The sequence below is a fragment of the Pristiophorus japonicus genome, chromosome 16 (genome assembly GCF_044704955.1).
Source record: "Pristiophorus japonicus isolate sPriJap1 chromosome 16, sPriJap1.hap1, whole genome shotgun sequence".
NCBI lineage: Eukaryota > Metazoa > Chordata > Chondrichthyes > Pristiophoridae > Pristiophorus > Pristiophorus japonicus.
The window spans coordinates 73,215,680-73,233,687 of NC_091992.1; the positions used below are offsets into that span (position 1 = coordinate 73,215,680).

Genomic DNA, 18,008 nt, shown 5'->3' on the forward strand with positions numbered 1-18,008 from the left:
CCCGTCCTGGATTGGCGACCCTTGTCGTAGCTAAATGACGTGATGTCAGGATCCATTAAAAAGTCGCATCATAACTGTAAGGCAAGATATTGATCACATGGCGCTACATTTAAAGGACATTTGTATGTTTCTCAGCATATACCCCTCATTATTTAAAAGTTAGACACAGTTGTTCAAAAATGTTTTGTATTGAAGTGTACAACATTCAAAAGTGCCAGAACATTCAAAGATGTAAAGCAAAATATTTAACAGTATTTCAAAAAACAGTAAATTTAGCATCAAATGGAAACATATTCAACACCAACAACAACATTAACAATATATGCCAACATCACCAAAACCAACACCCAATCCTCTACCCACTCCCACCAAGTGAGCCTCATTCTCCTCTTGATGGGTTGCACTGCCCCCGGAGCGTGCTGTCGTGTTCCCCCTGCCCCTCACCGTGTCGGTACCAACACGTTGTGCAGCACTGCCCCCAGAGCGTGCTGTCGTGTTCCCCCTGCCCCTCAACGTGTTGGTACCAACACGTTGTGCAGCACTGCCCGTGGATCGCTGCTGTCGTGTTTGTCGGGGAGTAAATGGAGGCAGTGAGATGGAAGACGCTGGCATCTCCGGAGCCTCTGGTTCTGTCGGCCTGGCTGGTATGGCATGGGGGGGCGGGGTGGGGGGGGGGGGGGGCGGTTCCATGCCATATCCCGAGACCATCGATTGCCGCATGGCATCGACAAAGTCGATGGTTCGCTGTACCGTGATGATGAGCTGCAACATACTGTTGGTATGCTGCTCAGCAAACGCGGTGATGTTGGCAGCTATCCCAGCCATGGCCTGGAGCAGCTCTCGACCGAGGTCGATGCTGGTCCTTGACGGCTGCACCATTTCCTGCATTGCTGCCACCCATCTTGCATCATCATCTCCTTGCTGCATCAACCTGGGTGGATGCGGCTTGTTGGTTTTACTGGCATGGGTGCTGCACTTCACAACGCTTGGTCCCGCTTCCTCCGACTCGAAGCCCAAAAACTCCGACCCCGATACCAATGTTGGGCGCACAGGTGGCACACATGTCAAGAGTGTGGAGTCCTCCTCTTCCACCTCCTCGAGCTCAAGTGGGACAAACACTGGGCCTTCTCCCTGCACTTCCTTCTGGTCTTCGTCTCTGGCTGGCGGAGTTGAATGCCGGGACTATGGAGGATGTTGGTTGTGTGGAGGGGAGAGCAGAAGGAGCTGCTGGGGCGGGCTCCTGATGAAGTAGAGGTGGATGGTGTTGCACATGGCCTTTGCGTGCCAGAGGTGGATGGGGCGCCTAAGTCGGTGCTGTCCGATTCATCATCTGCAAGTACAATACAACATTTCAGTGTTTAGCAGTGGGGGGGGGGAACTTTGTAATCCTGTCATGAGTACCGTGACGTTTCACATTCTTATTTCAAGGACTCCAATCACTACATCACTACACCCTAAATGGCCGACAGGCAGTACATTAAAACACATTTTACATCACATCACATGACCTTGCATGACATGAGCATAACGCAGACCGGAGAGTCGGATAAACTGTAGCACGGGATCGGCACCACCCTGTGTGGTGGCATGGGGGTGGTCACCCACCAACGCCAAGACACGCTCCTCGATGTCAGTCACCTCGGTGATCTCTGGTGGGCCTCCTCCCCCTCCCGTGCCACACTGCTTTGAGGCATTGGCTGTTCTGTTCTTCTGCAGAAATAAAAGTTGCAATCTTTAACCGGTTTGCCCATGCAACACACACACACACAACGGCCACATATACTTTTGGAGTAGTATGGGAGTGCAACAATAAGATCTTTACTTACCCTTGCTGATGCTACCACATCGTTCCATCCCTTCCTGAACCAGTCTCCATCACGAACCATGTGTTTATATTGGGGCGGGGCTGGCGTGCCACGACTATCCCAGGTGAGCTCTCTATAACGGCGCTCCACCTCAGAGACAAGTGCCTCCAGCTCATCCCCAGTAAACCAGGGAGCTCTGAGCCTCCCTCCATTGGACTTCCTGGAAGCTCATGAGAGGTTTGCAAGGTGGATGGCTGATGAATCTGTTGCCTCTCTCTCTCTAAATCACTCCCCTCTGCGACTGGCAGGTGCAAGTCAGTAATGCCCTCAGCCCCAATCGCGGGAAAAGTGATGTCATCAGGCAATAGAAACTACAAAAAAAATCCCAATCTCGCACATGTGCAGTGCACAGCCTTCGATGTTTCCCGAGTCGAGAGGCCTGCACCTACCACCGACTCCCGCAGCCTGCCGCTCCCGACCGGTGCCTTCCGCTGCCTTCCGCTCCCGACCGGTGCCTCCCACTCCAGACCAGTGCCTCCCGATGCCTCCCGCTCCCAGCCGGTGCCTCCCGCTCCCAGCCGGTGCCTCCCGCTCCCGACCGGTGCCTCCCGCTCCCGGCCAGTGCCTCCCACTCCCGACCGGTGCCTCCCGCTCCCGACCGGTGCCTCCCGCTGCCGGCCGATGCCTGCCGCTCCCGACCGGTGCCTCCCGCTGCCTGCCGCTCCCATTCCCGCCGACAAAACCAGGATGCCGGCTCCAGCGGCAGTGGCCTGTGAAACATCACGCACCGCCCGGGTAGCGCCGAAAAACGGGCGGGCCTAAGGTTTGACCAAACTTGGGCCCATAGAATCTTACAGCACAAAAGGAGGTCATTCGGCCCGGTGTGCCTGTGTCGGCTGTTTAAAGAGCTGTCCAATTTAGCCCGCACACCCCAGCTTATTCCCTATAACTGCAAATTAATCCTCTTCAAGTACATGTCCAATTGCCCTTTGAGAGTTCCTATTGAATCTGCTTCTATCGCCCTTTCAGGTAGTGCACTTCAGATCATAACAACCCTCTGTGTCAAGACATTTCTCCTCACCTCCCCTCTAGTTTTTTTGCCAATTATTTTAAATCTGTGACCTCTGGTTACCGACCCACTTGCCTGAGGATTCAATTTCTCCCTATTTTTTCAATCAAACCCCCTCATTATTTTGAACATCTCCAATATGTCTCCCCTTAACCTTCTCTGCTCTAAGAAGAACAACCCCAGCTTCTCCAGTCTATCCACATAACTGAAGTCCCTCATCCCTGGTACCATCCTGGTACCATCCTGGTAAACCTCCTCCGCACCCTGTACAGGGCCTTGACATTCTTCCTATAGTGTGGTGCCCAGTATTGAGGCCTAACCCGTGATTTGTAAAGGTTTAGCATGACTGCCTAGTTTTTGTACTCTATGCCACTATTTACAAAGCCAAGTATCCCATACACTTTCTTAACTGCCTTATCAGCTTGCCCTGCCACTTTCAATGCTTTGTGAATATGGACCCTCAGGTTCCTCTGCACTTGCACCCCTCAAAATAATACCAGTTAGATTATACTGCCTCTCCCTGTTATTTCTCCCAAAGATCATCACTTCACACTTACCTGCATAAAATTTAATTTGCCGTGTGCATGCCCACTTCACCAGTCTGTCGATGTCTTCTTGAAGTCTGCTATTATCCTCCTCACTATTTACTGCGTTGCCAAGATTTGTCTCAGCCACAAACTTGAAAATTGTTCTCCCGATACCCAAGTCCAGGTCATTTATATATAACAAGAAACGCAGTGTTCCTAATACCAACCCCTGGGGGACCCACTGCAAACTTCTCTCCAGTCAGGAAAAGCATCCGTTCACCACTACTCTCTGCCTCCTATCCCTTAGCCAATTACGTACCCAAGTTACCATCATCCCTTTAATACCGTGTGCTTCTATTTTCCGAATAAATTTATTATGTGGCACTTTATCAAATGCCTTTTGAAAGTCCATATAAACAACATCAGCTGCATTAGCTTCATGAACCTTCTCTGTTACTTCTTCAAATAACTCAATCAGATTACTCGGACATGATTTGCCTTTCATAAATCCCTTCTGGCTGTCCTTTATTAATCCATGCTTCTCCCAGGGGGAATGAATTTTGTCCTCGACGATGGTTTCTAGTGTTTTTCCCACCATTGACAGACTGACTAACCTGTACTTACTTGGTTTATCCCTCTCCCCTTTTTTTGAAAAGGGTATAACATTGAAGAGGGGTGTGACATGAATTTTGTAATTTGTGGGCTAGCATTGGAATAATCTTGTGGATTGTCTTAAAACTGGTTTATTAATCTCCTTTGAAGAAGGGAACCTGCCACTCCTGCTCCTCCTGGATGTTATATATGTAAACCTATAAATACCTTGTTTAACCACCAGAGGGCTCATCCCCTGGAGTCCCAAGGGATCCCACAATCCCTTGGGAGCACCTGTACTTAAGGAGGCCTCACAGGCTGGAGAGGCACTATGGAGACCTGCAATAAAAGACTACGGTCACACTTTACTTTGAGCTCACATTATCTGGTCAGACTCTTTATTCATACACTACAACTGGCGACAAGATACAGATGACGATGCAGAGAACAGTGGGCATCCTGGAGAAATTTTCGGAGGGAGATGATTGGGAAACCTTCGTGGAGCGACTCAACCAATACTCTGTGGCCAACGAGCTGGAAGGAAAAGCGAACGCTGCCAAATGAAGGACGATTCTCCTCACCATTTGCGGGGCACCAACGTATGGCCTCATGAAAAATTTGCTTGCTCCAGCGAAACCCACAGAGAAATCGTATGATGATTTGTGCACACTGGTCCGGAGCATCTTAACCTGAAGGAAAGCATTCTGATGGCGAGGTACCGGTTCTACACGTGCAAGAGATCTGAAGGCCTGGAAGTGGCAAGCTATGTCGCCGAGCTAAGACGCCTTGCAGGACACTGCGAATCTGAAGGACATTTGGAGCACATGCTCAGGGACTTCTTTGTACTTGGCATTGGCCATGAAGTAATACATCACAAACTTTTGACTGTAGAGATCACAACCTTGAGTAAAGCCATAGCGATAGCCCAGGAGTTCAAAGCCACCAGTGACAATACCAAGCAAATCTATCAGCACACAAGTGCTGCTACAAGTATTGTGAATAAAGTAATGTTGTTTTTGAATCGTAACGTACAGGGCAGGCCTCACATGCGTGCAGCTGCACATCCGCAGATGTCTCAGAGTCCACCATCAAGGGTGATGAATGCTAGGCCATTAACACCTTGTTGGCGCTGCGGGGGTGATCATCGTTTCCATTCATGCCACTTCAAAGGATACGTTTGCAAGGGCTGCGGAACAATGGGACACCTCCAACGTATGTGCAGGCGAGCTGCAAACCCTGCTAATCCTGCAAATCACCATGTTGCAGAGGAGGACAGATCCACGGCAGATCACGACGAACCAGAGTCTCAGACCGAGGAGGCAGAGGTATACGGGGTGCACACATTTATCACAAAGTGTCACCCAATAATGCTGACGTTTGAATTAAATGGACTCCCGGTGTCAATGGAGCTAGACACGGGCGCGAACCAGTCCATTATGAGCAAAAAGACTTTCGATTGTGGTGCAGCAAGGCCTCAAGGCCAGTCCTGACTCACTAAACTGAGAACTTACACAAAGGAACTGATTCCCGTAATTGGCAGTGCTACTGTAATGGTCTCCTACGATGGAGCGGTGCACAAGTTACCACTCTGGGTGGTACCAGGCTATGGCTCCATGCTGCTTGGCAGGAGCTGGCTAGGGAAGATACGCTGGAACTGGGACGACGTCCGAGCGCTCTCGCCCGTCTACGACACTTCGTGTGCCCAGGTCCTGGAGAAGTTCCCCTTGCTATTCGAACCAGGCATCGGGAAGTTCCAAGGAGCAAAAGAGCAGATCCACCTAATTCCGGGGGCGTGACCCATCCATCACAAGGCGAGAGCAGTACCGTACATCATGAGCTAGAGGGTGGAGATCGAGCTGGACCAGCTGCAATGAGAGGGCATCATTTTGCCAATCGAATTCAACAAGTGGGCCAGTCTGATTGTTCCAGTCCTAAGGGAGAAGGCACTGTCAGAATCTGTGGTGATTACAAAGTAACTATCAATCGTTTCTCCGTGCAAGATCAATACCCACTACCAAAGGCAGACAACCTTTTTGCGACGCTGGCGGGAGGAAAGATGTTCACGAAGCTGGACTTGACCGCGGCCTACATGACGCAGGAGCTGGAGGAATCATCGAAGGGCCTCACCTGCATCAACACGCACAAAGGTCTCTTCATTTACAACGGATGCCCGTTTGGGATTCGATCAGCCGCGGCGATATTCCAGAGAAACATGAAAAGCTTACTGAAGTCGGTCCCGCGCACCGTGGTCTTCCAGGACGACATCTTGGTTACAGGTCGGGACACAGTCGAACATCTGCAGAACCTGGAGGAGGTTCTTAGTCGGCTTAATCGCGTGGGGCTCAGGTTAAAACGCTCCTGGCACCTGAAGTGGAGTTCTTGGGGAGAAGAATCGTGGTGGACGGCATCAGACCCACCGATTCGAAGACTGAGGCAATCGAGAACGCATCGAGGCCACAGAACGTGACGGAGCTGCGGTCGTTTCCATGACTCCTGAACTACTTTGGTAACTTCTTACCAGGTCTCAGCACATGGTTAGAACCACTGCACGCTTTACTGCATAAAGGAGACAAATGGGTATGGGGTAAAAGCCAAGAAAATGCCTTTGTAAAAGCTAGAAAACTGTTACGCTCAAACACATTGCTTGTGTTGTATGATCCATGTAAATGTTTGGTACTAGCATGTGATGCATCGGCATACGGTGCCGGGTGTGTATTGCAACAAGCTAATGAATCTGGGAAATTGCAACTGGTTGCATACTTGAGAAAAGATCACTCTGTGACCAGTTACCTTTATTACCAAGACCTCAAGAGGCAGACAGTGGGTAGAGCTTCCCCTTTTATACCGGAAAGTCTAGGTTAGGAGTCTCCCACAAGTTCGCCCCCTGTGGTCAGTGTTCTCAAGGTATACAACTTAGGTCAGCTTATACATGGGTTACAATGACAGTTGAATACATGACTTCACCTCCCCGCCCCCCCCCCCCCCAAAGTCTTATTGGGATCACAGGTTAAGTCTCTCTGGTGGTTTACGCTCCCTTGTAGAGCGCCTAAGTTGGGGCTCCGGTTGTTGGGCGCTGGCCTGAGTGTCTGCTGTTTGCGGTGCCTCAGGCCTGTCCAGATTGCCCACAGTGACTGGGCTCTCCTCCACTTGGTTCCGGTGTTCGGTCACCTGTGGTGGAGTAAACTCTACATCGTGTTCTTCCTCTGCTTCTTCTATGGGGTTGCTGAACCTCCTTTTAGTTTGATCCACGTGTTTGTGGCAGATTTGTCCATTGGTAAGTTTTAACTACCAAAACCCTATTCCCCTCTTTGGCAATCACAGTGCCTGCAAGCCATTTGGGCCGTGCAGCGTAGTTAAGGACAAAAACAGGGTAATTGACATCAATACATTGCGCCCTCGCATTCCTGTCATGGTAGTCACATTGTGACTGACGCCTGCTCGCAACAATTTCTTTCATAGTAGGATGTATAAGGGATAACCTGGTTTTGAGCATCCTTTTTCATTAGCAGCTCTGCAAGTGGAACCCCTGTGAGCGAGTGTGGTCGGGATCTATCGGCCAACAGGAGGCGTGATAAGCGGCTTTGTAGGGAACCCCCTTGGATTCTGAACATCCCCTGTTTGATTATCTGCACTGCTCGTTCCGCCTGGCCATTTGAGGCCGGTTTGAACGGTGCCGTTCTCACATGATCGATTCTATTGCCTGCCATGAAGTCCTGGAATTCAGTGCTTGAGAAGCACGGGCCATTGTCGTTGACCAAGACGTCCGGTAGACCATGGGCGGCGAACATTGCCCGTAGACTTTCTACCTAGCAGAGGATGTGCTTGAATTTAAAATGCCACACTCAATCCATTTGGAGTAGACGTCTACTACAACCAAAAATATTTTTCCCATGAAAGGACCTGCGTAGTCCACATAGATGCGTGACCATGGCTTGGCGGGCCAGGACCAGGGGCTAAGGGGGGCTTCCTTGGGTGCGTTGTCCAGCTGTGCACACGTGTTGCACCTGCAAACACAAAGTTCCAGGTCTGCATCTATCCCTAGCCACCAAACGTGTGACCTGGCAATTGCCTTCATCATGACAATGCCCGGGTGCTCATTGTGAAGTTCTCTGATAAACACCTCTCTGCCCTTCTGGGGCATGACTACTCGGTTTCCCCACAGTAGGCAATCGGCCTGAATCGAGAGTTCATCCTTGCGCCTATGAAACGGTTTAAACTCCTCAGGGCATGCCCCGTACGTGGCTGCCCAGTCCCCATTCAGGACACATTTCTTAACTAAAGACAGTAGCGGGTCTTTATTTGTCCAAATTTAATCTGATGGGCTGTCACAGGTGAGCCTTCGCTTTCAAAAGCTTCAACAGCCATGACCATCTCAGCATCATGCTCAGCTGCCTCCTCAGTGGTGGCTAGTGGTAGCCTGCTGAGTGCATCGGCACAGTTTTCAGTGCCCGGTCTGTGCCGAATTGTGTAGTCATAGGCGGCTAACGTAAGTGCCCACCTCTGTATGCGGGCCGATGCGTTCGCATTTATGGCCTTGTTGTCGGCCAAAAGGGACGTTGGGGGTTTGTGATCTGTCTCCAGCTCAAATTTCCTGCCAAACAGGTACTGGTGCATTTTTTTTACTGCATATACACATGCTAGCGCTTCTTTTTCTACCATCCCGTAGCCCCTTTGTGCCCGGGACAGACTTCTGGAGGCATAAGCTACCGGCTGTAACTGACCCTTGGCATTGACATGCTGCAACACACACCCGATCCCATAGGACGACGCATTACATGTTAAAACAAGTTTCATACACGGGTCATATAACGTTAACAGTTTGTTGGAGCATAATAAATTGCGTGCTCTAACAAAAGCCCTTTCCTGGCTGTCCCCCCCAGACCCAATTGCGACCTTTGGTAGGAGCACGTGTAGCGGTTTAAACAACGTGCTCAATTTGGGAAGAAAGTTGCCAAAATAGTTCAGGAGCCCCAGGAACAAACGCAGCTCCGTCGTGTTAGGGTGTCTGGGTGCTCCCTGGATCGCTTCCGTTTTGGACGCTGTAGGGCTGATCCCGTCTGCTGCTATCCTCCTCCCCAGAAATTCTACCTCTGGAGCTAGGAAGACGCACTTTGTCTTTTTCAGTCGCAGCCCTACCCGGTCCAGTCTGCGTAGCACCTCCTCCAGGTTGTGGAGGTGTTCTTCAGTATCGCGACCCATGATGAGGATGTCGTCTTGAAAAATCACCATCCTTGGAATCGACTTGAGGAGGCTTTCCATATTTCGCTGAAAGATCGCGGCGGCCGAACGAATCCCGAACGGGCATCTGTTGTACTCAAACAACCCCTTGTGTGTCATGATGGTGGTCAGCTTCTTCGACTCACTCGCCAGCTCCTGGGTCATGTAAGCTGAGGTCAGGTCCAATTTTGAAAAAAGTTTGCCACCGGATAGCGTCGCAAAGAGGTCCTCCGCTCTCGGTAGCGGGTACTAGTCTTGGAGTGACACCCGATTGATTGTGGCCTTGTAATCACCACATATCCTGACCGACCCATCCGCCTTGAGCACCGGCACGATCGGGCTCGCCCAATCACTGAATTCGACTGGCAAGATGATGCCTTCCCTCAGCAGGCGGCCCAATTTGCATTCTATCTTTTCCCGCATCACGTACGCCACTGCTCTGGCCTTGTGGTGTACTGGCCTGGCGTCCGGGTTTATGTGAATTATTACCTTGGCCCCCATGAAAGTGCCGATGCCGGGTTGAAATAATGAGTCAAATTTGTCCAGGACCTGTGAGCATGATACTCGCTCCACAGAAGAAATTGCATTGACATCGCCCCATTTCCAGTTCATGACAGCAAGCCAACTCCTCCCCAGTAGTGCGGGACTATCCCCCAGGACAATCCAGAGTGGCAACCTGTTCTCCGAATCTTTGTGGGTCACGACTATCATGGCGCTGCCTAGCACCGGAATGCTCTCCTTTGTATATGTCCGTAGCAGTGCGTCAATTGCCAATCATTTTGGCCTCCTGGCCTTGGATACCCACAACCTTTCGAACTGTTTGATACTCATCAGGGACTGGCTGGCCCCCGTGTCTAGCTCCATTGATACTGGGATGCCATTGAGGAGCACTTTCATCATTATCGGTGGCGTGCTGGTATATGAACTATATATGTGCTCCACATGAACTCGCTGAACTTTAGCTTCCAGCAATTTCCCCCAGTATTCATTTGGCCTCGTAGGGTTTACATTGGGCCCGTCCTCTTCGTACATCAACCTGGCTGCAAGCTTCCTGCACATACGCGCCAAGTGACCGCTGACGTTGCAGTTTCTGCAGGTATATTGCTGATACCTGCAAGCTCTGGCTGGGTGTTTGCCTCCACACCTCCAGCATGAGCTGGAGGCCCCATTGTTGGAAACAAAAGGTCCATTACCAGTCGATCGTCTCTGACTGTCTCTGTAACTGTCCTTAAGCGCACCATTAACAGGTGTTGATAGCCCCATTACTGGCCGCATTGTCCATTGCGATGGCATGAATCACCGTTCAGCTAGCCATTGTCTCTGTTGAATTCCCCCTTTGGGTTCGACTGCATGCTGGGGCATGTCCGATTGCCCTTGTCTGCCTAGAGAACTGTGTGCTGCATTAACAATGTTGACTCGCTGGTTGTTTGCCGCATTTGAGCCAAGACTTTTGCCATAAATCATTCTGGTTTCTTCCTCCCCTGAGATAATTGTCTGGGCTATCAGAGCCGCCGCTTCCAAGGTCAAGTCTTTGAGACCAAACAGTTTCCTGAGAACTCCAGCACGCCCGATGCCCTCAATAAAAAAATCTCGCAGCATCTCCGCTCTGCATGCATCTGGGAACTTACATAGGCTCGCCAGTCGCCTGAGATCTGCCATGAAGTCTGGAATGCTTTGCCCTTCTCGCCACCGGTGCGTGTAAAACCGGTGTGTCGCCATGTGCATTCTTCTCGCCGGTTTAAGGTGTTCCCCGATCAACTTACTAAGCTCCTCGAACATCTTGTCCGCCGGCTTCTCTGGCGCTAGAAGGTCCTTCATCAGTGAGTACGTTCTGGATCCACAAACCGTCAGGAGATGAGCCCTGCGTTTGTCGGCCGAATCCTGTCCAAACCATTCCTTAGTGACAAAACTTTGCTGTAGCCTCTCAATAAAGTCGTCCCAATCATCACCAACACAGTACCTCTCGTGGCCATGCTCGCGTAGTTTAAATCCCAGTTTCTCGTCGCTAATAATATGTCCTTACTATACAGTATAAATGCACACAAGGCCCATACTTCAGAAAAGATCACTCTGTGACCAGTTACCTTTATTACCAAGACCTCAAGAGGCAGACGGTGGGTGGAGCTTCCCTTTTATACTGGAAAGTCCAGGTTAGGAGTGTCTCCCACAAGTTCGCCCCCTGTGGTCAGTGTTCTCAAGGCATACAACTTAGGTCAGCTTATACATGGGTTACAATGATAGTTGAATACATGACAGCTTATGCATCCAGAAGTCTGTCTAAGGCTGAGAGGGCCTACAGCATGATTGAAAAAGAAGCGTTAGCGTGTGTTTATGGGGTAAAGAAAATGCATCAATATATGTTTGGGCTCAAATTTGAATTGAAAGTAAGGCGATAAATATGGATGCATCAGCCCGCATCCAGAGATGGGCGCTCACGTTGTCCACATGCAACTATGCCATCCGCCCCAGGCCAGGCACAGAAAACTGTGCTGATGCTCTCAGTAGGCTGACATTGTCCACCACGGGGGTGGAAATGGCACAGCCCGCAGATTTAGTTATGCTAATGGAAGCATTCGAGAGTGAGCAATCACCCGTCACCGCCCAGAAGATCAAAACCTGGACAAGCCAGGACCCCTTATTATCTCTAGTCAAAAACTGTGTGCTTCATGGGAGCTGGTCCAGTGTCCCAGTGGAAATGCAGGAAGAGATAAAGCCGTTTCAGTGGCGCAAAGATGAAATGCCTATACAGGCAGACTGCCTTCTGTGGGGCGATCGAGTAGTGGTTCCCAAGAAGGGTAGAGACACCTTCATCAGTGACCTCCACAGTATCCACCCAGGTATCGTAATGATGAAAGCGATAACCAGATCCCACGGGTGGTGGCCCGGTATCGATGTGGACTTAGAATCCTGCATGCACAAATGTAATACATGCACGCAGTTAAGCAATGCACCCAGGGAGGCGCCGCTAAGTTTATGGTCTTGGCCCACCAAACCATGGTCTAGCGTCCATGTCGACTATGCAGGCCCGTTCTTCAGTAAAATGTTCCTTGTAAATGTAGATGCGTACTTCAAATGGATTGAATGTGATATAATGTTGGCTAGCACATCCGCTGCCACTACTGAAAGCCTGCGGGCCATGTTTGCCACACACGGCCTACCCGATGTCCTGGTGAGCGACAACGGGCCATGTTTTACCAGTGCTGAGTTCAAAGAATTCAGGATCCTTAATGGGATCAAACATGTCACATCTGCCCCGTTTAAACCAGCATCCAATGATCAGGCAGAGAGAGCAGTGCAAACCATCAAGCAAGGCTTGAAGAGGGCAATGGAAGGCTCACTGCAGACTCGCTTATCCCAAGTCCTGCTTAGCTACAGCACGAGACCCCATTCGCTCACTGGGATCCCACCTGCTGAACTGCTCATGAAGAGAGCACTTAAAACAAGGCTCTCGTTAGTTCACCATGATCTACATAAACAGGTAGAGAGCAGGCGGCTTCAACAAAGTACATACCATGATAGCGCAGATGTGTCACGCGAGATTGAAGTTAATGATCCTGTATTTGTATTGAATTATGGACAAGATCCCAAGTGGCTTCCCGGCACTGTCGTGGACAAAGAGGGAAGCGGAGTGTTTTGGGTCAAACTTTCAAATGGACTCATTCACCGGAAACACTTGGATCAAATCAAACTCAGATTCACGGACTATCCTGAGCAACCCATCTTGGACCCTACCCTTTTTGATCCCCCAACATACACACCAGTGGCAACCAGCATCACAGTTGACCACGAAGCAGAACCCATCATCCACAGCAGCCCAGCAGGGCCCAACACACCAGGCAGTCCAGCAAGGCCAGCTGCACAGCAGCCCAGCGAGGGCCCAACAAATGATTCAACAACACCAGTTTTCACACCGAGACGATTAACCAGGGCAAGAGCTCCCCGATTGACTCACATTGTAAATATGTTGACTTTTGGGGGTTGGGCGGGGTTGGGGGAGAGTGTTGTTATATATGTAAACTTGTATTTACTCTGTACAGCCACCAGAGGGCTCATCCCCTGGAGTCCCAAGGGATCCCATAATCCCTTGGGAGCACCTGTACTGAAGGAAGCCTCACAGGCTGGAGAGGCACTCTGGAGACCTGCAATAAAAGACTACGGTCACACTTTACTTTGAGCTCACAGTGTTCAGTCTGACTCTTTCTCCATACATAACAGTAGCCATGTAGGATACATGACACTACAGACCAGTCAGTTTGACATCCATTGTAGATTAAGTTATGGAAACATTTATTAAACATTAAAATCATAAAAGATAGCCAGTATGATTTCATGAAGGGGTGCTCTTGTCAATCTAGTTTTCTCTGGTTTTCTTTGAGGGTGTGACAAAGGAGCTTTGTAAGAGTTACAACAACAACTTACATTAATATAGCACCATTAATGGAGGCAAAACATGCAAAGCATTTCACAGAGGTGTGATCAGATATACATTGATACCGAGCCAAAGAAGGAGATATTAGGAGGGATGACGAAAAGCTTTAGTCAAAGTTTAAAGGGGACTCTTAAAGGAGGAGAAAGCGGTGGAGAGGTTTAGGGAGGGAATTCCAGAGCTTAGGGCCCAGGCAGCTGAAGGAACAGCCACCAGTGGTAGGGCAAAGGAAGTGAGCCAGAGGCTAGTGTTGGAGGAATACTGAGCTCTCGGAAGGTTGTTGGGCTGGATGAGGTACAGAGATGAGGAGGGGTGAGGCCGTGGATGGATTTGAACACAAAGATGGGTAAGGCAGTGGATGTAGTGTACCTGTAATTCAGTAAGGCCTTTAATACAGTTTGTCTAGAAAGACTGGTACTGAAAGTAAAGGAAGTGACAATCAGTGGAAATATTTTTTGTCATCAGCCTGAGAGAATGTTACCAGTGGGGTCCCACGGGGGTCTGTTTTATTTAATGGCCCAGAAATTGCGGATGAAGGCCTCCGACTGCAACAATTTCCAGGAAACTACCTGGTGGTCCCAGAGGTTCAGAGACTGCTGGTCCTGGGCCTCTATGCGAGGCCTGCGTAGGGGCCCACATATCACAGGGACTTAAGCAGTTTGTGCACATCGCTGGGATCTCGTGGGCCAGCCCAACCTATCAAAATAGGGGTATTCCCATTCATACTTTTGGTGAGTTCCGTTTCTACGGAGCTGCCATAAGTATGAATGGGAATACCCAAAAACACACAACACATTAAATAATTTCTTTTGAACACATTACGTATTTAAAAATAATTAAAATGCAATTTAATTAAATATTTTATACAAATATTTATTTTTTTGTCATTTTTAAAATTTGTTTTAACAGGACTAAAAATAATCTTACCTTAATGGACAGGGTTTATAATATATAAATGTTACTTTTTTTTAAAACTCTTACGCTGGTAAAAGCAGGCCTTGCACCTTCTTTTACCATGCGTAAGAATTTGAAGGGCATTTGTTGGGCAGGAGTTGGGCAAATAATGAAGGCGGTAGACTCCAAAGCTGAACAGGGTAAGCATCAGGAGGATTTGAATATACTCAGGAATTGGGCAGACAGGCAGAATAGAGCAGGGTGTGAGGTGATATAATGGCTGTTCTCGGGATTGTAAAGAGACGAGCCAATGTTGCCTATGACGAGCTGTTTCACCGTGTCCCGACCAACAGAGCCAGAGGTAACTGCCCGCAGGTCAAGGGGGGTAAATTCAAAACCAGTCATTTCAGTGAGTGAGAGATCACTCTGTGGAACAGGCTCTCTGTGGAGACGGTGGGGGGCAGTGAGTATTCAGTCATTCAAACGCAAATGAATTAGGTTTCTTTCAGAAAATAACATTTTGGGAAGCAGTATGTGAGTGATTTGGGACATGCCTTGTGGTGAGTGTAGCGAGCTCGGGGGGTAGAGGCGACTTTGGACCGATAGCTGCCAAAGCTCTCCAGGACTGAAGTTTACCTCACCTCATGTCTGGGTCTAACTCCATTATCGTTGTATCATGTGACTACCGGGATGGTAGATGGTGAACTTGATGGACCTGGGTCTTTTTACATGTAACAATTCCTATGTTCTTAAATGTCACCTCATCCAGGGAATTAATTTAAAAGGTGCCGTGGTTTCTGTAATATTGCTGTCATTATTTTTATTCCTTCTCCTCGCAAAAAAACGCCTGAATAATCTTAGAACTCGGCTATTCTCTGTTTAGATCTCCTTGAAAAGCCAGTTGACGAATTACTGATGAATCAATGTGAGGATTTCGGACAGATACAACAGCAGTCTAACCTCATCGATCAGACCATGGCAGCTGTGGGTCCTGGGAAGGTCAGTAAAGGTTGCCCTGCCATTCAATCATGGTATCCCTAGGGGCATTAGAGCACCAAGTATTCTGTGACAGACTCTGGAGATTTCCCCCTCGGGGGAGGGGCTGTGGGGGGTTTCACCCTCGGGGGAGGGGTTCTAGAGGTTTCACCCCTAGGGGGAGGGGCTCTGGGCGTTTCCCCTCGGGGGAGGAGCTCTAGAAGTTTCACCCCTAGGGGGAGGGGCTCTGGGCGTTTCCCCTCGGGGGAGGGGCTCTAGAAGTTTCACCCCTAGGGGGAGGGGCTCTGGGCGTTTCCCCTCGGGAGAGGGGCTCTAGAGGTTTCACCCCTCGGGGGAGGGGCTTTGGGGAGTTTTACCCCTCGGGGGAGGGGCTGTGGGGGTTTCACCCCTCGGGGGAGGGGCTCTGGGGGGGGTTTCACTTCAGGGAAGGGGCTCTGGGGAATTTCCCCCTTGGGGGAGGGGCTCTGCGGGTGTCCCCTCAGGGAGGGGCTCTGGGGTTTCCCCCTCGGGGGAGGGGCTCTGGGCATTTGCTCCCACCTGTGAGGGATTCCAGCTCCATGGCTGGGCTGCAGAATGTTGCTGAACCCCGATTTATTTTGTGTGCTGTGACCCAAATGAAAAGAAAGAAGTCACCTTTCTCCCTTCTGATGATTTCAGGGTTACCGCGTGGGGAGTGAGTTCTGGAGCCTGCCGCCAAAGATTGGCGATGAGTTAAGTGGCGTAGATTCAACGCTAACACAGACTGAACGTGGATTCCCACCACCCATTACTCATATCGGGAAATCTCGGACAATCAAACAGGAGACAGGTACTTCCACAACCTTCCTGAGAAGGACATTTGCTATGATTGGGAAAACCTAGATCCCAGGTTTCAGGAATTTAGCTGATGAGAAAAAGGTTCAGGAGGCTTGGTTTTATTTCTTTGGGAAAGCAGTGCCTTTGAGGTGATGGAATTGAAGTTTTCAGCATTACAAAGGGGACTGACAGACTGATTGAAGTGGTTGGGAACCATTACCAGTTTCCCACAGGCATTCCCAGGTCGGGTCAGTAAACACCAACTCTCTCCTGATTTTGACAAACCCAAATTCTCCTTGATCTTCACACTGAAAGTCAGGTCCCAAGTTGTACTCATTCCATCAGTGACATGAGGCACATTGCACACTGTCGTGTCACTACAGTGAGGCGAATGTTTATCCCTGGGCCTGATTCACAGCAGGAAACGAATGGAGGTCTCAGAATTACGGTTCCTTTTCAGGAGATCCAATTGTCTTGGGCCACAGCTTTACAACGCCTGGAAACTTTATAACATCTACTGCTGCCTTTGTCCCTTGTCATTTTTGAATAATCTCTTCTGATGTTTTGCTTGACAATTTCTCTGAGCTGGTGTACTGACAGAGTTGCCAGATGATATTGTATAAGAACTTAGGGAAGAACCAAACTGATGGAAACTTTTTAGAGCATTTAATCTGTTTTATTTTAAATCAGATTTTTTTGGAATGGTTTTGAAAGAAGGAACTCAGATGATGGCCTGTACTCACCATTATGGATCAGGTCTGGGATCGTAGCTCATCACATGAGGTCACCTGATGATTCTTGTCTTAACCCTTCATCAATTTTCAAGGTCTACTTTTCCCCTGATTTTCTTCCCTTTTTTGCCTCTTAAAATTTTATTTTTATTCATTCACAGGATGTGGCCGTCGCTGGCTAGGCCGGCATTTATTGCCCATCCCTAATTGCCCCTTGAGCAGGTGGTGGTGAGCCGCCGCCTTGAACCACTGCAGTCCGTGTGGTGAAGGTGCTCCCACAGTGCTGTTAGGGAAGAAGTTCGAGGAGTTTGATCCAGTGACCATGAAGGAATGGCGATATATTTCCAAGTCAGGATGGTGTGTGACTCGGAGGGGAATGTGGAGGTGGTGGTGTTCCCATGCACCTGCTGCCCTTGACCTTCTAGGTGGTAGAGGTCGTGGGTTTGGGAGGTGCTGCCGAAGAAGCCTTGGCAAGTTGCTGCAGTGCATCTTGTAGATGGTGCACACTGCAGCCACGGTGCGCCAGTGGTGGAAGGAGTGAATGTTGAAGGTGGTGGATGGGATGCTGATCAAGTGAGCTGCTTTGTCCTGGATGGTGTCGAGCTTCTCGAGTGTTGTTGGAGCTGCACTCATCCAGGCAAGTGGAGAGTATTCCATCACACTCCTGACTTGTGCCTTATAGATGGTGGAAAGGCTTTGGGGAGTCAGGAGGTGAGACTCTATTCGCAGAATACCCAGCCTCTGACCCACTCTCGTAGTCACAGTATTTATGTGGCTGGTCCAGTTACGTTTCTGGTCAGAGCGTAGGCTAGAACGTGGAGTTCGAAAATGGCAGCGCTGGCATCAAATCAACATTGCACACTGACTGATGCTATAATCTGCCTGCTCTGCATGCTGCTGACGGCGGAGAGGTGCGCGCCCAAACTCCTTTACCAATGATGGCATCCGGAGCACTTC

At 49.6% G+C, this 18,008-nt stretch overlaps 1 protein-coding gene across 1 annotated transcript in view; it reads left to right on the forward strand.

The window, feature by feature from the left end:
- The window catches only part of mycbpap (mycbp associated protein), a 158,422-nt gene that overhangs the window by 41,798 nt on the left and 98,616 nt on the right, over positions 1-18,008 (forward strand). The window contains exons 6-7 of the mRNA XM_070857425.1: positions 15,413-15,528; positions 16,183-16,333. Coding sequence (XP_070713526.1) covers positions 15,413-15,528; positions 16,183-16,333 — 267 coding nt within the window. The remainder of the gene's footprint in view (positions 1-15,412; positions 15,529-16,182; positions 16,334-18,008) is intronic.